Source organism: Heliangelus exortis, chromosome 3 (assembly GCF_036169615.1).
Source record: "Heliangelus exortis chromosome 3, bHelExo1.hap1, whole genome shotgun sequence".
NCBI classification, from domain to species: Eukaryota; Metazoa; Chordata; class Aves; order Apodiformes; family Trochilidae; genus Heliangelus; species Heliangelus exortis.
Window position 1 is genome coordinate 105,435,580 of NC_092424.1, and position 24,330 is coordinate 105,459,909.

General features: G+C 37.1%; 1 protein-coding gene and 1 long non-coding RNA gene across 4 annotated transcripts; one reads left to right on the plus strand and one right to left on the minus strand.

Moving 5' to 3' along the window:
* Nucleotides 1-827: 827 nt before the first annotated feature.
* LOC139795265 (uncharacterized) lies at nt 828-9,087 on the minus strand. 2 transcript variants are annotated; one of them, XR_011725439.1, is made up of 5 exons: nt 8,690-9,087; nt 8,220-8,352; nt 6,003-6,254; nt 5,658-5,777; nt 828-949 (listed from the first exon to the last, which is right to left on the minus strand). It is a non-coding gene; the product is annotated as an uncharacterized lncRNA (long non-coding RNA). The 2 variants fall into 2 exon arrangements; XR_011725438.1 differs by lacking the exons at nt 8,220-8,352; nt 8,690-9,087 and adding an exon at nt 7,863-7,927.
* A 3,761-nt stretch (nt 9,088-12,848) lies between these two features.
* TDRD15 (tudor domain containing 15) lies at nt 12,849-23,796 on the plus strand. Of its 2 annotated transcripts, XM_071742035.1 has the most exons (3): nt 12,849-13,250; nt 13,672-13,750; nt 15,448-23,796. In XM_071742035.1, exon 3 carries the CDS (start codon nt 15,453-15,455, stop codon nt 21,339-21,341), a length of 5,889 nt encoding a protein of 1,962 aa, XP_071598136.1. In that variant the 5' UTR covers nt 12,849-13,250; nt 13,672-13,750; nt 15,448-15,452; the 3' UTR covers nt 21,342-23,796. The 2 variants fall into 2 exon arrangements, with proteins under 2 accessions (XP_071598136.1, XP_071598137.1); XM_071742036.1 differs by lacking the exon at nt 13,672-13,750.
* The last annotated feature ends 534 nt before the right edge of the window (nt 23,797-24,330 follow it).

Genomic DNA, 24,330 nt, shown 5'->3' on the forward strand with positions numbered 1-24,330 from the left:
GATGGGCTATTCTTTTCAGCTCCACTGACAGCTGAACTTCTGTGGAAGGCACCAACAGCCAGGGCCATGGTTAGATGAAGACAACTTATGCTGAAGACCAAGGGCTGTAACAGCCTTATGCAACTGTGCATCTGCTCTGCCTCTGTGGATCCTCTTGGGTCCCATGGAAGGAGTGGGCTGGATGTACCCAGAGTAGCAGTTGTGACAAAACAGAAGTACTGTATGGTAGAGAAATATTTAGCAGTCTGAGACTTGGACCAGTGCTCTTAATAAGCAAAGAGGAAAAAAAAAATCAAGTTAAATGAATGATAAAAGACAGTATCCATATCTCTCGCCCAGAAAAAGAAAAATGCAAATTAGCAGTTTCCAAGGCCAAGGAAGGCAATGAATACAATTAAAAGCATCACTAATTGCATAACAATAATTTACAAGCAATAGCAACATAGTGATCTTCAAGATAAATTAGGATCTGCAATTTCTAGATAAACACAATTCCTAGTGTGATTTAGCTCAAATAGTTACTGTACAGGTTTACTGAATTCAAAGGACAGCGTTCCAAGCCTTAAGGTGCTTTTTTGCAGATTGAGCAAGATCTTCTTTATTCTACTTTATCATTAGATCAGGTACTGTTCACTTCTACGATTCATTGCCTGAAATGACCATGACTTACTTAATTTAATGATTGCAAGGTAAGGTTCATGTGCAAAGTCACATTGACTAGCATCATACCCTTTAGCCTATCTTCTCTAGACGTGTTTGTGAAGTTTGCAAAATGTTTTTTTGGTTTTGTTTGGGGTTTTTTTAATGAAAATTATCAATACATCCTTACATTTCAGGTTTGTTTGCAGGGGTTTTTTTCCCCGTTTTATCAGGCATTAGATCACTCCTGAAATGTGGTCTCAGTCCATGCGGGCAAACTTAATTAGTACACATAAGATTTCACCATCTCCTATAAGGGAAAAATAAAACAAGCAGGTAAAGATATACATCAGAAGCAGCTATGAATTCCTTACATGCTGAGACTTTCCTAGAGCAGGCACACTTAACAGATACCAATTATCAAATCTTCAGTTTGGAAGCTAGAAACAAAGATGTAGAGTTAGATCTGCCCATCCCAAGACTGGTTTTAGTTTGACAGAAAATGACAGTTATCACTTGCATGGTACTAAAGTATCACTTGTGGTTAATTCTGTACAAATTTTTCATATGCAGGGTATATCTCAAAGCTTTTGAGGCACAATTTCAGCACAGCTCTTGAAGGCAGAAATCTTGAGATGAACTGATTGTAAAAGAACCATTGGCACCAGAGTACTACCCTATCCCTCACTTAGCACTTGTTAGATTTCTGATTCAACTCCAAATATTAGATTTTTTCAATATATATTAAAACCCTAAATAAAATTCATCAAGACTTAACAGTCTCCAAATCTGTGATTTTGAAGGCATCTACAATACTAAGACAATTAATGTGGTGAATAAACCTTAAGTTTGATGTGGAAGTGGTAAAGAGAAAAAAATATTAGTCTGCTTAAAAAGAACTGAGAAAAGATATCACAAAGACAGGTTGACATTTTAAATGTTAACTAGGCTAATGGGACCTTGAGCAACCTGGTCTAGTGGAAGGTGTCCATGCCCATGCAGGGGGCTTGGAACTGGATGATCTTTAAGGTCCTTTCCAGCCATAGACATTCTATGATCCTAGGCAGGTTTCATTTGTTTAAGAGAGAAATCTAGCAAGTCTACACAATATCAAAACCCTTTAAGTTAAGTTTTATGCAACTTCAAAATCTGTATCAGTGCATTCCATCTATTTTTGTCCTGAATACCCCATATCATACATAAGCATTAAAACCAAGGACCAAAGGCAGATCAGAAGCCATTTCTGAATGAGTTTCAGAAGTTCATTGCCTCTTTCTTGCTGTTTAGCCAGATCAAAGTGACTAATTTTGGAGGCTTCAATATATATTTACATTCTTTTTTTTATTTTGTTGGCTATGCACTTCCAGCAGTATAGAGCTCTTGAATAATTCCATATTGTTTCAATGACTTAAATGTTTGCCTTTCTAGGTTTGACTGTTCTTGCTACAATAGACATTCAGTGAGACCTTTAAGAGTTATTGCATATTGTGGGATTCTTTGGTGGTGCTGGTGGTAGGGGGGGTAATGATAAGAATTATTCAAAGTAAACACTTTAGGGCTCAAATCAATAGATAATGCTCAATTTCAGACCACACTGACCTGTTCAGCTGAAAGATCGTCCTGACACAGAATACATGAAGAAAACAAATAACTTTCATGAACCACTGTGACCATTTGAATGCATGTGACCCCCCAAGCTCCTCTTACCTATTCCAGTCCCCCATATCACCCCAAGTAACAAAGATAAATGCAGTAACAACCTGTCAGCTAAGCTTCAAATTTATTTTCTGGGGGGGAACAAACCAGAAATTATTTCCTCTCTTCTTTCAACAGCAAAGTGGAGAAGATCACTTAATTTCTTTTTTTAATAATCCTTCTTTTACATTAGGAAAGTAACAATCTGATTTTCCCAATGAAGTATCTTGAAAAATCACCACGTAATTCTCACTTTCCAGTGAGAATGAATCAGGTTCTTAGAAATGCATGCATGAAGGCTACAGATTTTCCCCAGGTGTGCCAAACAAGACCAGGGATTAATTGTCCTCTGCCCCCTCACTCAACTGGTATAATCCAGTTAGACACCCATCACTAAACTTCATTAGTCTCCAAACCAAGGGGTCTGCATCCAAGCCTTCTACTGAAAAAGAGTCCCTGAAACAAGCTGAGTCTACAAGCATGTCCAGCAAGTTTTTAAGAGTGTTGGTGGACTCATGACAAAATCATGCCAAGGAGTACTGTACATGCAAGACTTTTCTCCCTTTTGCTCTAGTCTTAAGTAAAATTGTCAGACACACTAATAAAACAAATCTAGACTTGTCCAAATCCAATGGCAAATCTGTCACTGACTTCTGAAAGGGTAAACTTTCCTTTGTATTTTGAAAATAAGTACATGGAAATTTCAGAAAACATAATGCAATTTAGCTTTGAGATAATTTCCTAATTTTACAACACAGTGCAATTAATGAAGTATTCCTTTTGCTTGTTTCTGCCTTGTCTTTAATTGACAAAGTCTTGTCCATAGACTAAGAATCCTGATACACAAATTAACAGGTAACATTTTACAAAGATTTTCAGGGGTTAATTGTGCTATACATATTGCAGATCTAATAAGAATTTAACAATTTACTTAACAAAAACTAACTTTTGCTTAAACTAAAAAAAGAAAGAACTATTGCTTAACTTACTTTTTAACTTTTTAACCTACAAAAACTGTCTGAAGCATAAACTTCAGTTTCACAGTAGCATTTTGAGAATAAGATATTTGGAGAAGATTCAGGATTATTGGACTTACATATGAATAAGATTCGCATTAAATGTAAGACATTTGTAATTTGTGGCCTTAAACAAACTTCCCGTATGAACATTATAATGTAAAAAATTCATCCTAAAAAAGAGAAAACTTCACAGCAGTTATCAATAATTATTTGAAGGAGTCAGACCTGAAAATATACAGTCCTGAAAATATACAACTCAGTCCTGCTCTTCCTATACAGATTAAGTATCATTAAGTTGGGTACTAATTTACTGATCAAGAGAACCGTGTCACATAACATATATTACCTGAGAGCCCTGAATAAAGTTGATAATATATTTCAATAAACCACAGAAAATTACAAATTCCTTTTCACAAACTTCACTTAAAATCCAGAAAAAATAAATTAAAAGTATATACTAAAAAACCACAAAAAATACACTATACGTATAAACAACATTGTATTTTCTCTCTGATGGAGGTACTTTTTGTAATAGGTGTGAACTTCCTTTAACTGATAAGCAATTGCAGTTACATTGCAACTTATTTGCTATGTTTTGAACAAAAAAAGAATTTAATTGTCCCATAAACTCAAATATCAGGTAGGGTAACAATATTTTATTTCTCAGCAAAAAAACCTTGTATCTTAACATTCCAACAAGAACAGCAAAAGCAAAAAAAAAAAAGCAAAAAAAAAGCTCTCAAGCAAAAGAAATTCAACAGAAAGTCTTCAGACTCAGAACCGATTCATGTGTAAGAGAGCTGGTGAAAAAAACAAACTGGATTTGATGGATCAGAAGATCATAGAATCTTAGGATCATTTTGGTTGAAGAGGACCTTTAAGGTCATCAGGTCCAAAGCACACTGTCAAATCCACCACTAAACCATGTCCCTAAGCATCACATCTACACATCTTTTAAATACTTCCAGGACTCAACCGTGGCCCTGGACAGCCTTCTGGTGAAGAAAACTCTCCTAATATCCAATCTAAATCTCCCCTGGCACAGCTTGAAGTTGTTTCCTCTTGTTTTATCACTTGTTACTTGCAGGAAGAGACTGACATCTACCTCAGTATAACTTCCTTTCAGTTGTAGTTGAAAGGATAGAGATAGAGAGCAATAAGATCATATAATTATATCATAGAATGTCTTAGGTTGGAAGAGACCTTAGAGATCATCCCCTCCTTGGAGGGGGCACCCATAACTTCTCTGGGCAATTTGTTACAGAGTCTTACTACCTACTGAAGAACTTCTTCATAAAATCTAGACTAAAGATCTCTAAAGATCTCCCTTCAGCCTCCTTTTCTCCAGACTAAAAAAACCCCAGCTTCCTCTACTGCTCCTCATAAGATCCCTTTCTATGATACCCCTATTTTCAAAAGCTTGCATGTTTTACACTAATTATCAGTATGTATTTTCTTCATACAAGAGAAACAAACTCTACATAGTATAAATGTAATTTGCATGTACCTCTGTATTTTGCCTCTGAATGTAGATGACAGCAATAGCAATTTTAGCAGGTCATCACAATGTATTGCTCAAGAGCATATTGCCTATCTTAAATGCTGGTCTCACCTAATGTCAAGGTAAGACCTTGCATTACATAAAACATGAGTACAGGCACTTTGGAGTTATGTGTATTTTCCACAGGATGTGGGAATTATAGAGTTAATTTTGTGCAGACCTGGGTCGCACACGAGCTTGTGCATAACTGTCCCTTGGAAATGTCCTCATTCTGAAGATGGAATCTATTTTGGAATCTATTCTTAACACACAAGCAAAACACTTCGTAAATGACATCCAGTTATGCCTTGTGACTTCTTAGTTTAGAAATTCTCTGTTAACATAAAAGTAAATTTGTATAGAAAAAAGTATTGTTATAAGAATTTATATGGAAATCTATAGGGTAATATTTGGAAACACATTTATGCAGTCTTTTTAGCCACTGGTTTAGGCACTGCTGTTCTGAAACTGGTATCATACTCTTTGGAGTCTTGATCCTACAATTAAATTCACAATAAACCTCACAGTACATCTCTGTAAGGGGAACAGGTTTTGAACTGAGTTGATCTGGCACCAAAAGCCTGCTATGTACAAGGCCTGAATGTGTTTTATACAACTTAGACTGCAAGTAAAAGAAAAGTATATGAAGCAGAAATCTCCACCTGATCAGAAACACTACTTGACAGAGAACGGAAAACTTAAGAGTAGACTGAATGCTGGGAAAAGAGCTTAGCATAAAGTCTGGATCAGGAGGTGTGACTTACAGAATTTCCTGAATGTGGCCAAGCTCTGGGTCAAGCGGGAGTGAGTTTCAAATGAAAAATCATTCTACTGAGTATGTTCTACCTTTCAACTGTAGTACTATCCTCTTTGGAGTCTTGATCCTACAATCAAATTCACAGATAAAAAAAATTCGGTGAAATGCCAACAGGCACATGGATGAACCTGTGCAAGCCTGAGTGTGCAAGCAGACCCTTACAGTGAAAACTACCTATGTAAGGTTCTTTGCTTTAAAGTATGTGGGAATCAAAACCAGGCTGCAACACAAACAATGAAAAGTCAAACAGATACTGAAAATCTGGTTGGTTTCTTTTCTTTCCACACAGTACCTGTAACACATACAATACTTTTCTTGTTGCTTAAATATATGGAGTGAAAGCCTGGCCCCAGCAAATTCAACGGGAGTTTTGCCACTGACTTCAGTAAGGACAAATTTTTCCTCCCAGAGCTAGTGTGATTTTTAGCCTGTCTTTGCCCCCTTTACATGTGATGACAAAATTCTGTACTTCAGTGCCAAGGATGGATCAGCACCCTGAAGCAATTGAAATTGCTGTAGTGTAACATATTTTCTAGTGTATTGTCTGACAGAACAAAAATATAAATATTTTTGCATTGTGCTGTATAAACAGATAAAATTTACCAGAAAAGTTAGTTTTAAGACACTAACTTAAAATCTATTTCTTCAGTCATCTCTCAGTGGATGAAATAATGCATGCAGATATTTCAGAACATAGCAAACTTCCTCTTCCTATCATACAGTAGAATTTAGTTATTCATTAAAAACAGAATTAGTGGTAAAGGCCACACGCATACATAGAAACATCTGAGAGTGCTAGTATGAGAGAACAGGTTTTGCTGAAAGCACGAAAAGGAAGCAAATGTTGTAATGAACATTGCTACTGTTTGCACCATGATTTTAAATTTCACACAAATGGCCAATGATAAATGCCGGAAAATAGTTTTAAAGAACTAATTCTGTTTGTAAACAGAGACAAGATGTAGAATATTTAACAAGATGATATAATGATTAACACTGAAGCCTAACATTGTAAGGCTTCTAAGAAAAAACAAACAAGACTAGCTTAACCCACAGATGTCAGCTTCAAAAAGATGCTAAGCACTGCTACAGTGGGAAATAGAAATGTTCAACACTGCTTAATAGAAAGCTCTTTTATATAAAACTGTACAAATGTGAATTATGAGATGGAGAAACTTGTGCAACCAAAGCACTTTTGTTTCCTGAGATATGCTTTTTGTTCAAATAAAAATTGTGCATAGAGATTCCAGGTAAGACTGCATTCCTTAAACAGTATGCATCTTGTGGGCACAAACACAGACAGTGTCTGAGAAAAAAAATTCCTTTGTTAAGAGTGTGGGAAGTTTGAATTTGTCTAAAATTCACTAACAGATCTGCTAAGATTTTAATTGAGTATAAATTAAGACCACAAAAGTTCTGTCAGATCTGCATAATCCAAAGTGTGTACCTCTACAGACACCTACGGTGTTCATTAAATGCTGCAATAGACTTTTTCTTCACATACAGCTTGTGGGGTTGGTGTCAGAATTCAGTTAATCAATGTGGATAACAGAAATTATTAATGTTAAAAACCTATTAGATCGTTCAGTTTGTCTCTTCAGAGACGAGTAGATGATGTAACAGGTCTTTTTCCATCTCTTAATTCCTGTGATTTCATGACTCACAATTCAATTAACTCATCTACCATCAATACATGGAATAGTTTGTTCCACCACACATCAGATATAGTCAGTATTTCTAATGGCAGAATTGTCACTGAACACTTAACTTCCTTTCCCTTCTTAAAATAAACTGATCTCCAAATTAAAAAAAGAAAATCCCAAGCTTTTGATCTACAGATCTTTAGACATAAAGTATTTGCTATTCAAAAGTCAAATTTATCTATAAAATCAATCTAAATAATTGAAATTATTAAAATTCTGTTCTGAAGATGGTTTCTCCTTTTCATGTATGGTCATTTAACCTCTATTAGCCCAAGTCTTCCACCCTAAGGAACTAAAGAACTGCTCTAGTTCTATGCTAAAGAACTGGGGATTAACCCATGGAATGCTAGGGACTACCCTAGCTTCCCTCTGGGTGCTTTTACACAAGTTTTACTTCAGAGCAGGGGGTGAACCTCTCTATGATTCCAATTTACGCTGCTTTGACCAACACTGCACAAATTCCACAGTGCACAAGTGAATTCTTTGGAATGAAATTAATTTAAAAAATGGTTTTAGCAAATTCTAGCATTCAGTCCATGTGACTACAACAGAGCCAGTCTCAAATAAACCTCCCTCCCTTAAAGCCTCTTAACCTGGTCACTAGCACCAATTATTTATCTTTTCAGATCTACTCTGACTGTGCCACAGGAACTGCTAAAGCAGATGGAGCCTGGCATTCTCTCATCCCACACAATGGACACAGATAGCCAGAGTACAACTGCAGTTCACAGACATAAAGTTCTGCATGAAGGCTCCAAACTGCAGAGCAGTGAAACCCATCTGCACATCTTGTACTGGGTCTGTACCTGCACAGCTGTTCTGGTATGGTGCAGAGTCCATATGGCAAAACTCATCTATTTTGGAAGGCCTCTCTTAACCAAAATCCTGCTCTCTGTTTTTTCCTACTGTTTAGCAACAAAACTGAATTTGTTCTATCACCTGTAAAAAAAAAAGCATATCTTGTGATATAATGGGCATATTTGCTCTCTGCTCTGACACTTACTGCCACCAAAAAGTGCAAAATGTATTGTAAGAAGCAAAAGGTACTGATCAAACTTTTGCAAACTTTTTCACCTTCTGCTTTTTTATACATAAACTGCTAAGTAAATGACTAATTTCATATAATTGATAATATTAACATAATTTTTAAAAAATATAGTGGAGTTAAAATTGACATACGATCTAGTATAATATTTGCAACGAAATTTTGATTGCTTATTGAGTAAATAGGTACTGTCAATAGAGTGAAAATATTTCAAGAGTTAGTACAAGTTACCTGAAAACACTCAAAGTGGTTTCAGATGGTGTGATTAATGTGTCGACCCTTCAAGTGAAACTCCTCAAGCACATGCACCTTCATATTTCATTACAGGCCAGGCTGAATTAATCCCTCCTGGGCTCCTTCTTTCTACTGAATAGCACAAGCATAAATTTCCAACCATCCTGATGAACTTCTGGTTGTTCCTGACACCTAGTGGCTATTGCTCAAATTAACAGAAACACAAATGAAACACTGAGGACACACTTCCAAAGATAAAATAGGAAAAAGTGCAAAAACTTTTGTTATGACTACTTTGCCTCCCGCTGTTTTTCAAGGCTTTTAACTACTACAAAAAGCAACAAACCTTTTGAACTGCCTTCAGAGGAAAAAAAAAACCCACAAAAAAACAAAGAAACCCCCCCACACACCCAAAAGAAAAAAAACATAAAATCAACCAACCAAACCTAACCAAAAAAAACAAAAAAACAAAAAAAACAACCAACCCCAAAAACCCAAAAACAAAGGGAAAAAAAGAAAGTGCAACATGCTCAGAAGAGAGATGGATTTTTTTTCAGGAAAATCTAATAGAACAGTTTGATTATTTTTTATATCCCCTGTTTCTAATGGAAATGCCAAAATTTAAACAGTAAGTCTGAGATGACCTAAGCTGAAAATAAAATGATCCATTTAGATCCATTTAGACTTATCTTAGGTGGTGGTGCTTTCACTCTTTATTCTTAGAACTCAGAAGTGTCCTGCATTTCTGCTGTTGCCACTCACTTGTGCCTATTACATACATCACCCCTTTCAAAGATGTTTATTTAAAAGACAAACACAACTGCTATCAAAAAGAATGCTGCAGTGCCTTTAAGAAAACAGTTTGATTACATGCACTAAAAAGTGCTTCTGGCAATGAAAAACCATTTTCAGGCTTACACAAAAAAAACTTAGTTTCAGATTTACACAAGACTCAAGCTGGAGAGGGACTGAACTAAGCCCCAGAGTCTAAGTTCCTCTACCCATACACTTTAGCATGTCATGACCTAATCAAATCCCATAGGACACAATTTCAAAGTACCCTGTTAAGGCAGACTATCCTTCCTAAAAATGAAAAAGCATACTACCTCTTTTAGTAACTCTTATATAATATTAATACACAGAAAAAAATCAAAACAACTCTAAGGGCAGATGCCAGAACAGCCCTGGGGATTAGAAGTAGGGCACACATTGCTTAATTCTCCTTCTCTCCCATGTGGAATCAAAGCACTTATAATCTCCACACAGTTCTTTGTGAAAACCAAGTGAATGGAATTCATTTCAGTCAGCATACAGTGCACAAAATTAGCATCAGGAGCACTCAGCTATTTAGTCACCTGGGAAAAAAACATTAAGAAGAAGATTAAGTCTTAAATCTTTCTGTTCTCTTGTTGGGGAGATGCTCCCATACTCTTGTAATCAGTACCTGTTGCCTTCCCTGGAGGAAGGTGGTTATCTATCCACTCTCCCTGAAGGAATTCAGTGATGTTCATTTTATTTGAAAACTCAAACAGAAGAGAAGGCTACTGTTGGTGTCTAGACTGGGAGATGGTCCATGTTATCCAAAAGCCATCCTTTGGGTAATATGTTATAGTACCCCCTTAAGCTTTCACAACACAGGACAGCTTTGTCTTATGTTCTCTCCCCTCAAAATTAGTTTTCCTAACTGTTGGAAGTTAGCTCTGTGATTATTGATTATTCATGATCCAATTTCAACACAGGTGTTCAGTCACACAGTTCTATTTCTACCTCCTGGCAGGCAGCTGGCAGTAGAGCTTCACTTTAAACATTCTGTTAAACTGCAGGGGAATACTTAAACTTTCTCTACACCACACTTGAATCTACAAGTAAGCCTGGTACCCATTCTTTCACAAGAAATCCCACATGCTAACTGTACCGAAAGCAGTCAAGCTCAGAAACACATCACCATCTCTCACAGAATAAAAATGGGTACCCACAGCTACTTAATAGTGGAAAGATTTAGGTTTTCATTAGCTATTATTAAGAGAGACATATTCTGGAAAACATGAAGTACCACCTTGTTCAGAAGTTTAATATAGGCAAAACACAACTACAGGCTCACTTTAGCTTTGTCAAGATTTGTTAAAGAGAGTAAAGCCTCATACATCAGAATTCTTTTTCAGTTCTATTTTATTTATATCTGTGGAATATAAATAAACTTACTAGCGTTTTTTAATGTTCTACACTGGATAAAAGAACAATCAACCTTAATTTTTTCCTCACAGTAACTTAGGAAAACAGGTTTTTGTGGGGATAACAATTACACAAGATTTGCATAAAACAACAAAGGGTAAAAGGTGAAAACTCAGTTGGTTCTACCTCTTACAGAAAACCACAACCAACACCACCAAAAAAATAAAAACAAGACCAAAAAACCACAAAAAACAAAGCTGGGAAAAACCCTTGAGATTTAGTACTAATCGGTAGTAACTATGTAGTTTCACCAACATTTTAAAACATTCCCAGTTCAAATGCAAACACTGAACCTGTTTTGCAAGTTTGCTGCAGTACACTATAGGGACATTCTGGGACATTGCCAACAGCACTATTTCTGCCATGTGGTTCATGGACTTATGGTGTATCACGTTATTAGAGGAGCTTGCTTCTGAAATTTGGCAGTGCTTTACACATACCTGACACTTCCCAGTGAAGGCATCAAACCTGGGGAGAGAAAAATAATAATCATACAACTCTTGATCAAACCAAAGACCAATCAAAAACCCCTCCATTAGGTCAGAAAAGGCATAATTCCTTTATTGGCTGAGATGATGTAAATTGCAAACAAATCCTATAACAAAGGCATAAACAGAAAAAAAAAAGCTCTTCATTCCTTCCAGAAAAGTTCAGGAAATCTGCAGCAGCCACTCGGTCCTGACAGACTGTCTGACACAGGCTTACCAACATGTTGGTTGTGTGGGTAAAACCAAAACAAAATAAAACAAAAACCAAAAAGACAAAAAAAAAAAAAAAAAAACAAAAAACAAAAACAAAACCAAAAAAAACCCAAAAAACAAAAAAAACCCACCCCAAACAAAACAAAACAAAAAAACAACCAACCAAAAAAGTACAAAATGGGAAAACTTGGGTACAGTGGGAGTACTGCATTACACTGTAGAATAAAGTAAGCAATTTCACAATTAAGAATGTGTATGTATAGTTTTAATTTCTGTTAAAGGTGTAAACAGACCAGGCAAAACTCAGTCTTCAGAAGTAATTTGCCAGTTGTGGAATTATGTTGGCCAACATCAAACTGCAAGAATAAACCAGGCATTTGTCCAGAAATATAAAGCTAAAGGTCTACCAGATCTGCAAAACTTTCATCTGAGGAGCTCTCACAAAAAAACTTTAACATGACAAACTGCAAAAACCTGTAAAATTACATGAAGAACTGTAAATTTTAGGGTTAATCCAAGTAGCTAAGATACAACTTTAAACATGTATTATGAAGGCTTGAATACAATAGTTGTATTTGGAGGTGGCTACTAGCTCTATGAATTGAACAAGCAGCTTTTATCTCCCCCAGTTTCGCAAAATGTACTATGATGCAACAATTCTGACCAGTGGAAAAAAAAAAAATAATTGAAGTAAAACCCTTAAAAATAATTATACACTTAGGAAAACATTCCAAAGATATCAGCTATAGATAAACCAGTACCTATTGGTATTTGTAGGACTATAGTTGATACCAAGTTTCCCTACTGTGACCGTCTCACTAACCTTCTTAGTAAAAAAATACAAAACCAAACAACCCCACCACCCCCCTGCCCTCTTCGCTGCCCAAAAAAGCCACACCTGCAGACAAAAGTAAGTGGGGCAACACTTTGCACCCTGTTAAAATGTACTGCGTCCAGCCCAGAAAACTTCCTCCTGATGATGAGAAAAGCTCTCAAGTCTTTTTTAAGTAGCTCCAGAGGATGCAGTGTCACACGAGTACCTTTCATAAAGCGTAGATAACACCTTACAAATAACACACACGTAGAAATGCGGGATGCCGCCCCCAGCCCGCGCACCGCGCACTGCCCTCAGCCCAAGACTGGGGGCGGCCGGGCCGGGCCGGGCCGGGCCGGGCCGGGCCGGGCCGGACCGATTGCCTGGGTGCCGCCGACGCCCTCCTGCCAATCCCCTGCAACCCTCATCCCCCACATAAGGGGCAGTGAAGGGCCCTGTGGTGCCACAGCGCCTGCGCTCCGTGGAGCGGCGTGCGAGGGCCTGCGCCTCTGCCGCCATTTTGTCAGCGAGGTGTGAGAGGTGGCGGCTGGTTGTTGTTGGGCTTGGAGTCGGGGCGGGGTAGAAGAACCGCTCCCTGGCTATTATGGCTCTCCCAGGTCGTTTTCGCTTCTTTGAGTGTTAAGGCAGCAGTTGCTGGAAGGTGGAGGTCTTCCCTTTCGGGTCTGGCCTGGCGGGGGCAGCGTCTGCCTCGCAGTCCCTGCGCTGAGGAGACGGGCCCGGCTCTGGCTCTGCCCCTCATGCCAGCTTCGAACAGCCCCGGTGAGACGGACAGCCTGGGAGAGCGATACAGGTACTATAAATTGTCGCTTGTGTCTCGCAATTTGTTGTAGTTAAAAGCCCTTTAATTATGCTGTTTGTTTTTATGGTAGTAGTGCAAGATAGAGTGTAGATTTTGATGACTTGAAGCATTGCAAGCGTGAATATGTGACCACTCTTGTTTAGATGTAGGTGGTAGGTTATCTGCGGCCTGTGTTTCTTCCTGGTCTGCTTTGCTAAACTGCAGTGAAGGAAGAGTGGTTTTACCGTGGTTTTAATGAGGTGCATTCAGTTTTGTAATTTTGTTTTTCAAAATCTTAACCTTCTAATTAAACTGTGTATGAAGGACTCTGCAGGGAGTGTGTTTGTTGGGAGGAGAATTTTGAGACGCAGAATATGGATTTAGTTTACTTTTATTCTTCTACAGATTTTTTTTTTATCATCTTTCCTTGTAGAGAGATGCACAGCTCTTAATAAGAGGACTGAGGTTTCAGATGGTGTGTTCTGAATAAGTAAATCCTAACAGGTGTATAGGTGAGTAAAAGAAAAAAAAAGTTTTTTTTTAAACTGTAGAATTGTGACTGTCTCTGTGATGTATTTTCTTGGGCCGTGGAAACGAGGATGCAACTGTTGTTGCAGTTTGTTGTTTTAATTTGTTACAAGTTTCAGCAACCACGGGGTTGTTGCAGGGAAATAAAAAAAACGGTGCCCAAAGCATTAGGGGTACAACTTCAAGAGTTGGATTTTTCTGTACCGACCAGGTGTTTCTTCCACACAGAAAGAACCCTTTCCTGAAGGCTGTTTTCTTTCATAAAAAAAAAACAAACCCCAAAATGGAACTTAGCTTACTATTTTATTACAGAGGAAAAAAGTGGAAATCGGGCACTTGCTAAGAAGGTGTTTATTTATTTATTTGTTTGTTTGTTTGAACTATAGTAATAGGAATCAATATTTATTCTGAAGACATTGCATGATCACTAGCATACTTCATATATGCTTGTGATAAAAACTATCACATCAGTTCTGCTGAAGATTTTTTTGTGGTCTGAGGAAGATATTGCTTTAAGAACTTGTTGTTGCAGCTTTAAATTTTGCTTTCAGCTTTACATTAAAATCTGTAAAGCAAGTGTATGCTTTGTCCAGTCTGCCCTTGTGTATTTTATTCACTGTATTTGCATTTGGCAGGTGTTGCATTCCCCTAATTACTTCAGTAGAACAGATGACTATTTGATAAAATTGCTTGGTTAAATTATGGACATAAGTACTCTTTTTAAACAATCTGATATCACAGATCCATTGAAAGACTTGAATGGAACTGGAAAATAATCTTGAAAACCAGTTCATAGGTGAAGGTCAGCAAATTAACTGAAGGGTTTGAGGAATGGTTAAGACAGTATAAAATAACCTGGCACAATTGTTAATTGATGAGCAGTGCAGTTGGATGCAGATACTGTGTTCTGTATGTTCTTGCAACTATGAAAATGTAAACTACAGAATAGCTATACCTGGAAGTGTATAGACAGCCAGATTAAGCAAACAGTAAAGCACAGAGTTGTAAGTTGTCATTGATTTGAAGATGTGATTTGCACAGAAAAAGCAAGGTTAGCAGGGGAGGTGTCATTAGTCACACTCACATTAAAAAGAGAGAAACGGACTGGAAATACTTTTTGTGGTAAACTGTCCTTGAAACCACAAGTCCAGTGGAATGAAACACTACGTTAGGTCTCCTTTGGACAGTTTTGCCAGTAAATTTACTGAGTGTAAGTAACATTTGTGTAGTGGGCAGAGGTTGTATAACTTACATAAATAGCTTTCCACTCTTTAGTTTTCTTTGACCAGAAGTAACTTTTTTTCTTCTCACAGAAAACTATCTTTCTGGTTGTGTGTCCTGTTGTGCTTCCCTCCACATTTGTGTCATTGAGTCTGTCTATATAATTGTGTTATTCGGGGAACAGCCTTCTGATTACTAAGTACTCTGAAGTGATATAATTACTCTGTAGTCACAAGAGCAGGTCCAGAGGTACTTGTCAGATGTTATCTGAACATCTCAGAAAGAGAATTAGCAACTGGGATACACTTGACACAAAAAATGACACGGTTAAGTGTTTTGTATGTTTTAACCAGAAGTATAATAATATTCTAATAAGCAGTTTCAAAAACAAATACATAAGGAGTTAGTTGACAAAACTTAGGGGAAATTATCAGGCTGATCTTGCACCTTTTCTTTGCAGATAGAATGGAATCTCTGACTGCTGGATCAAACACAGTAGATATGAATCTGAAGATAACTCATATAGAATGCCATCCCGAATGCTTGGTGATAGTGTTCCAGGGTCAAGACAAGGCAGGATGTGAGCTTGACTATTACATACTACAAAGTGAAATACAACGTGTATTCAAAGTAAAAGATAATGTGTCTGTTGGTGATTCTTGCTTGGTGGAAGACGCAGAAGGAAAATGGCATAGAGGAAGAGTTCTGAAAAAGAGAGAGAATATCTGTGAGGCTTTTCTTATAGACACTGGGCAAGTGCTCATAGTTGAGGAAACGCATCTTGCCTCAGCTTGTGATGAATTGTTTCACTTGCCTCCAAAGGTGGTTTTGGGTGTTTTTGCAAGCATACTTCCTCTTGGAGAAAAATGGGGTCCAAAAGCCATTAACTATTTTTCATCTCTGGTAGGAATACAGGTTACAGGTCACGTGAAAGCTGTTATGCCATACCAACTGTTTATTTTAGAAGTGCCAAAGATTATTAGTGATGTCCTTGAATTGCAGTTAGGAAAATTTATTGATGGAGATTCGTTTTGTCTTATTGTAGAAACATTAAGAGCATTTCCTCAAGGAATGCTTTGTAAGAGAGTGCCCCAGTTGTTGCAACGGAAGTATGCAGTCAAGGAGTTGTTTACTTCTAGTGATTCTGAGAAACCAAGAGGTTTTTGTCCAGTTCCAAGTGATCTTTTTCCACATCTACCTGTTGGCAGTAAAGAAAATGTAAAAATATCTGTTGCAGAAAGCCCAAATAAATTTTACTGTCAGATACAGAAATGGCAGAAAGAGCTAGAAGATTTGACAGGGGCTATGCATTCATACTATGAAGCTAGCAGTATAGAAAATAATAAAAATTCTGATAGTTTAGGGCTACTCTGTGCTGCCAAAAGGCAAAATGGACAGTGGCATAGAGGAGTGGTTAAACAGCTTCTCCCTGACCACGTGGAAGTCTGGTTGATGGATTTTGGCAGTACTGAAGCTGTGCCATACAGTTGTGTTCAGAAACTTAGAGCTGAGTTCATGGCATTACCCATGATTTTGTTTCCATGTGCTCTGTCTTGTTTTGCTAGTCAGGATGAAACAGTAATAGAAACTCAGCTGAACAAACTTCTGCAGGCCTTGATAGAACAAACTTCTGTGTGTGTTCATATTGATTTATTCAATGACATTAAATGCTTGTATTATGTTACACTGCAGAATCAGAATCTCGGTATTGATGCTGAGCATTCAGAAAATCTGCACGTGGCAGCTGCGTCACCTGTCTCTGTTTTGGAAACAAAAATCACAAGTATTGCTGTGAACTACAAGCTGTCTGAGAGAGATGTTTCATCTAAGAATTGTACTGGAAATAAATGTATAAAAAGCTGCTTACCTGAATGGGATAGTTCTTTGTCAAGCTACTGCAAAAGAGTAGAAATGCAAACGAATTCTTTCCATACTGCTTTTGTAGTATATGTCATAAATCCATCTGACTTCTGGATTCAAACGTATGAGTATCAGAATGAATTTCAGGCCTTGATGAAAAAAATTGCAGACACATATAATAAATGTAGAGCTGATGAAATGGTCCTTAAAAACCCAGAACGTGGATTACTGTGTTGTGCCCGGTATAGCAAAGATATGCTTTACTACAGGGGTGTTGTCACTGAAGTACTTAATAAAAGCATTACAGTTTATTTTTTGGACTTTGGAAATACAGATACAATACCTTGTTGTGATGTGAAAACATTGCTTCCTGAGTTTTCTCATTTACCAGCTTTAGCTATGTGTTGTACGCTTGCTTGCACATTTCCTATTGACGGTGTGTGGGTTAAAAAGGAAACTGATTTCTTCAAAGAAATTGTGTTTAACAAAGTATTCCTGCTTCATGTCACTGGCAAGCAAAAAAACAAGTATGTTGTTAACATGCAGTATACAGATGATTTGCAGCGAGGAAATATTGCCATGTGTATGGTTCAAGCTGGATATGCTGAATACCGGGAGAAGACACCAGATTGTGTTCTACATTTGGCAAAAAAAAGTCATGCCCCGAGTCCCCACAAATTAAATAAGAAAAAAGGTGATTCACAGAGCATCCATAAAAATTGTAAAAGTAAGGGATCAGGAAATGGAGAGATACTTTGGAAAGATAAATTACCAAGTGGTCCTTCAGTGCTGAAAGAATCTGGGCTGTCCCGTTTTGGAAAAGGTGCTGTCTCTAAAAGCTGTAAATCAGCATGTGAGAAAAAACTATTTTATAAAGAATATGTGTTTAAACCAGGAACTGTTTTTGAAGTGGTGTGTTCTTACATGGTTTCCCCAGCAGATTTTTCATGTCAGTTGCGAAGCAAACTGCCAGAGCTAAATAACTTAATGGAACAAATTCAAACTTACTACAAAACACATTCCTCTCCTTACAAAACTGGACAGGGTGCCTGTGTTGTTAAATGGCCTAAAGATGGGAAGTGGTACAGAGCAACTGTTGTGGAGGTGGTGTCCACAAGTGAAGTTGATGTGGTTTTTGTAGACTATGGTTATCGGGAAAGAGTTTTTCTTGAAGATCTTCAAGCTGTTCTTCCAGATTTCCTAGCTCTGGAAAGTCAGGCATTTCGATGTGCGCTTAAAAATGTACTCTTAGAGACTGACTCGTTTAATTGGTCTGAAGAAGTCTGTAGACATTTTGAAGACTTGATTTCTGCTTCTAGGGGACCACTGACTTGCATTATTTATGCTCTTGTTCTTCTAGGCCCTGATGGTTTATGCAACATAGTTGATTTACAGACTCCGTTTATTAGTGCAGAGGAATTCCTCAGAGAACATGGTCTTGCCCAGTCTGAATATTTTGGTCTGAGAAACCTTGCATCTATTGGTTCTCTTTACAGTTTTTTCTACTCATCTTTTAACATAAAAATTGGAAGTGAGGAGGAGGTTTATATAACTCATGTACATAATCCTTCAAAATTCTATTGTCAGCTTAATCGAAACACAGAAACTATAGAGGCATTGATGAATAAGGTTAGTATGATAAGCAAAATGGCAAATAATACAAAATTTGATACCAGCAATATGCGATTATGTATAGCCAGATATTTTGAAGATGGTCTCTTTTATAGAGCTTTGGCTTTTCCTGTGGAATCAACATCCTATGTATGTGCTGACTTTGTGGATTTTGGAAATAAGAATATGGTAGAGAGAGACCAGTTGATGCCTATTCCAGACTCTGCCAGTGACTTAATGTTCACACCCATGCAAGCTATTAAATGCTGTCTGTCTGGTCTTGGTGAGGCAAAAATACCAGCAGGAATTACTAGGTGGTTTGAGGAAACATTCCTTGGTAAATTGCTGAAGGCTGTTATTGTATCCATAGAATCAGATGGACAGATTGTTGTGGAGTTGTATGATGGTCAGCTTCAAGTCAGTCAGAAAATTAAAGAAAAAATGTTGGAAGAGTCAGTACTGACCAGTTACACAGAACAATTTGTTGGAAGTAATGGAGGAGTCCTATGTAACATGGGAGATGTCAAACAAGTTAATAAAGTAACTGTGAAAAATCCTGGAAGAGTCAAATTGAAAAGTAAAGTGAAATGCCAAGGAAATGATGAGTATTATCAGACAGATATGGGACAGAATTTTGAAGAGAAAGAGCAAATTGCATGTTGCACACAGAAGTCATGTAATGGGTCCTCAAAACCATTAACTTCACAGGACAGTGGAGAAACATGTTCTAGAAATACTGTCAGTGCTGTTCTGGAGCACAGAGAGGATCCTGTGGTTGGAGAGCCTGCTTCACAACCACTCTGTCAACTTGCTTTAAATGCAAAGGAACTAACTTTAAATGATCCCTGTGAATCCCCCAGTGAAAAACTAAATCATACAGGTGAGGAGGAAAGGAGTAACAAAAATGTACCTAAGTTAATCAGTCTTCCTCAACGTGTTATTCAGGTGAATTCTGAAGTAACAGGGTATATTTCTCATATGAATAGTCCATCAAGTTTCTACATTCAGCTTGAAGAAGATGAAAACATAATAATACAACTAGCAGAAGAGTTAAATGAGAGAATGGTGAATATAGGTCATGAAAACTGCTTAGATGAGCTCATGGTAGGGGATCTCATTGTAGCAGAGCATGCTGCTGATTGTTGTTACTATAGAGCAGTTATTAAAGCTGTGAATTCAGAAAACTCCTTTGAGGTTGAGTTCATTGACTATGGTAATGCAGCAGTTGTAAGTCGTTCAAAAATCTCCAAGATTCAGAAGAAGTTCTCAACTTTGCCAAGACTCAGTGTTCATTGTTTCCTTAGTAGAGTAGAAAGTGTTCCTGATGAAAACTGGGGTTCTTCCTCGTTCGTAAGTGACATAATGAGTAAGCTGGTTGCTTGCAAGTTCTTACAGCAACGAGGAGACCAGTGGGAAGTAGATATAATTTGTGAGGGAAAGTCTATGTCTGATGACCTTCTGCAGAAAAAAGGCAGGACAGGGTGGCAAAACACACCCGTGAATAGCCAGGAAACTGGACCAGAACAGGTTCTGTTTACAAATGGTAATCCTCGAGATAGAAAGTCCAGGAAGGGTTTATGTAGTCAAAGGAAAACTAAGGCTATTGTGAAAAATATTCCCAAACTGCCCTTAAATGTCCTTCCTCAAGATCTAAATTATGGACAGGTAGAAGGAGCAAAAGTAACTAATATATCAGAGAGTGGAGAATTTCATGTGCAGTTACTTAGAAATTTGCACATACTATACATGTTAAATCTATTAATTGTCAAAGAAGCACAAAGAAGTGATTTGCTTAAGGCAGGTGACATTGAAGAAGGATTGGAATGCATAGCAAAATCTGAAAGGAACTTGAAGTGGTTTCGATCAAAAGTCATAAAGAAGTTTGTCAGGAGGAAGCTAATGCTAGTTTTTTTCATGGATTATGGCAAGTGTGAGATGGTGTCCTTGAATAATGCGAAGATGCTCAGTGGTAAGATTAGAAGTATTCCTAAACAAGCTGTGTTTTGTAAATGGGTTTCGTTTAAAAAACTGAAGAAAGCGGAGTTTGTCCATGTAGTAAATATACTCCTGGATCGTGAAGTAAGGATCTTGTTTTTGAGATATGAGGAATCCTCTCATATCTGGGAAGTAGATATCTTAATAGGGGAAGTTCCGCTTCAGGAGTATTTGAAACAGCTCTTAAGTAATCATTGGAGTATTGTTGAACAAAAAAAATACAGTAATGCAGAGTGTCGGGAGTGTGAAACATCATTCAGGATGCATTCAGTCACGTGGATGCTGCTGCAAAGTGGCAGAAAGTATGCTGGGTTTGCAACTGCAGTTACTGATCCTTCAAACTTTTGTGTCCAGTTTGAAGTCTTATTTAATTGCATGAAAAATTTGTCTTTGCTGCTCTCTGACCTTCCTGACAATTTGCCAGCCTTGTCCGAAAAACTTGTGGCTCCTGGTACTACTTGCTTGATCAAGTGTGGACTGGAAGGACAGTGGAACAGGGCAGAAATTAGTGAAGTAACAAGACAGTCTGTTGCTCTTAAATTTATTGATTATGGGTGGCTGAAGAGCATCCCTTACTCTGACATTCATAAACTTAAAGTTATTCCAAAATGTCTGTCTTACTTACCACCTTTGGCACACTCTTGCTCTTTACATGATACTGTTCCTGCCAAGGGGGAATACTGGAGTGCTGAAGCAAAACTTATGTTTCAGAAGCTTATTAGTAAACCTTGTCTGTTATTTTATTTTAAACACTATGGTTCTGGCATGAGATTAGAGGTGGATGTTCTGTGTGAGAAGACTAGTCTAGCTCATGCCTTAATTGCAGCTGGTCATGCAGTTTCTTCTAAAAGTAGGTGCTGCCTCACTACAGCTGGTGGAATTAAATGAGAAAAAAGCAGATTTGCACCGTAAGTGTAAAAATTCTAGAGACTGTGCTTCCTTTTGTGAACCAGATTATAACAAAAACTCTCATTTTGCTGAAAGAAATAAAAGGATCCAAAGCATAGAACTATCTGCTAAATTTTCAAATAAAGACAACTGGTAAAGTGGGTGCTGGAATATGATTAAGAAAGAATCTGAATATATGTAATACTGAAAGAGAAGAAATTTGTTAAAGATGGACAATACTGTAAATAATTTTTTTTCACTATTGTGATGATAGTGCAGAGTAAATCTCTAGCCCTGGTTCTGACTTGGGATTCTGATGTTCCACAGTCTAGAAAGACAGTGTGAAGATATTATCAAAATAATTATTTGAATCATAAGTAGACTGCAGTTAGGAAAGTATTTCTTCAATGCATTTTGAAAAAAGATAAATACTCTTGGTATATTTTTTCCCTTCAAGATCTCTTGTATTTACTTATACAATAATTTTTAGCAAACATTTCTGTCAGAGCACTTTTACAATTTGTGTGTGTGTAAAACTTTATTTGCTTTAACGTCTGGTTTACGGTAGCTTGGTTTTGGATGCTCAGAAAACAAAGTGCCAAGCGTATTCTTCTCTTTGTTTCTAACTCCAAAATTTCTGTGTGAGTATCTTTACTCTTACTGGGAGAAAGTTTACTAACTCAAAGCCAAAAACCTGTGTCCTCTGGTATGGGAGGGACACCCACTATGGGAATTAATTCTTGGTGTAAGACCCAGTTGTCTCAAGGTTCTCTTTAGGCAGCATCTGAGTTGCAGCACAGCTGGGGTTGTTCTCTGCTGACTGTGCCTATTTGCCAGATCTCTCCTCCATCTTCCCCTACCCTTCTGTCAAAATGGAAAAAGGAAGTTTTCTCTCTGTACTTATTTATATCTTGAGGAGAAAGATTAAGAAACTACTTCTTTTTACTTCTTTGCAGGAGGAGGACATTTCAGGAGAAGTAAAAAGTGATTATATGCTGTATATGTCTTAGGTTTTGGGTTTTCTTCACTACCCATTCTGAAATTACGAGACTGAGCGAGATATTTCTCTGATTTTTATTTATTTACTTTGTCCTTCACACTGTTCCTTTGTCCCTGAAGTGTGAGGTTGTTTGGGTTTTTTTCCCCCCTGGGCTTGTTTGAATATAAATTAAATACACCCCTACTGATAGGCAATACATCTAATGAATTGCTATGTGCAAATAAGATCTAAGAACATTCTCCCCCCCCCCCCTTCTTCCCTAGCAACTGGATATCATGATATATTTAATTCTGAGACAGCTTGAAAGTTCTACCTTGAAAGTAGGTGAGATTTTTGTTTTGGTTTTTTTGTTTGTTTTCTTCATTACTGTTATTAATATTTTAATACTAAATTGTTTTTTTTTATTAACCGTTTGTGATTGTTAACTTTTTATAGCATGTTTTTTATATTGCTGAAGAATTCTATTTTCTTCATAATTAAAATTACAAGCTTACCTGGCATGTTCTTTGTTCATAGTTTGACATACTGCTTCCTCCTCTGGTAAAACATTAAGGTTGTATTCTGCAACATTACTAGTGTAGAGTGATAAATTTACTTTAATGGGCATTGTAATGCCAAGTAATATATAGTGTCAGTGCCTCTACGTGAAAATTTAGGGGTTAATTAAATCTTACTTACAGCTGTCATTCAGTTAGAACAGCAGCTGCTTGGGTATATATTTAAAGATCATTGGGATACCTGAAATGCCAGCCCCGTTGGTGTGATTGTAAAATATACAACTTGTATAATTTGTAACTTGTATTTTTCACTAATGTAAAGATTATAGTGCTTTAACTTGGGCATATTTGTAGAAGACTGCTTAATGTTACAAAGCAGCCTAGAAATTTTGGATTATTAAGAAAAAATGAACAGCTGTGTATTTTCATGTTCTGCAAATTACAAATGTTAGATTTCTTTGCAAGACTTTTATTTACAACTTATGAGTCTCTGGTGTTTGTAATTTATTTTCTGAAGGTCTGACACTCGAAGTGCTTAAGGTAAAAATTAAATAATTTAAAGTAATTTCTGGGTAATGCTTTGACTGCAATTACAGGGAATATCTTTCAGTATTATTGTTTCAAATTGTCATAAGTGAATTATAAGGCTGTGTTATGATTGTCAGATGAAGTTACTGGAATGTCTGGCTATAAATGTTATTCCAAGTCTTCTTTCTTTGGTGTATACTTCCCCTGCCCCCACCCCCAGCTTTAACATCATTGTACTTCTTAAGTAGGAAAGGCTACACTTGTAATGTAGCTGAAAGAAATTGCTATTTATTTAAGTTTTGTAAGTTTTGCTGTTTTTTCCTGTGTCTTTTTGGGCAAGCATAATTCTGAGCAATAAACAAGACATTGATCTGGTAAAGATTGAATTGGAAACTAATTTTTATTTATTATTTTTTATTATTATATTTATTATTGTTTGGTTGCATTTCCTATATGCATTTCTGTATTTCTTTATTATGTGTAATTGATTTATTTTTTTTAACGTGGGAAAGTGACAAAGAGTTGCATTTGTTGGAATTAAAAATGTTCTGATGTGTACTGATGTATTCAGTGTTCTGCCTTTGTCATGAATAATAAAATGCTTATCATCTGTGGGTAACTTACCTCATTAAAGTAATTCTTAGTATTTTGGAAATTTATTTGACCTTTTTGATTGGTGGTGGGTTGGAAAAAATCTGAAGGTGCAGTACTCACTAGCACACTCTGTAAGGGCAGCCAGGCCTTACATGCCAGCTGGGCACACTGTTGTAATTCCCCTACTTAAAATTTCTTCTTTGAGAAACTTTTTCTGTTATTTGAAGTTGTGTATTGCTGAACATGATATCATTATTATTTATTTAATAAGGTTGTTTAGATGTTTTTCTAAAGTTCTGGAGTTTTATAATGTTCCATAAAGCTTCCATGATTTTTGAGGAGTGGGAGGGTGGAAAGAGGATGTGTGTGT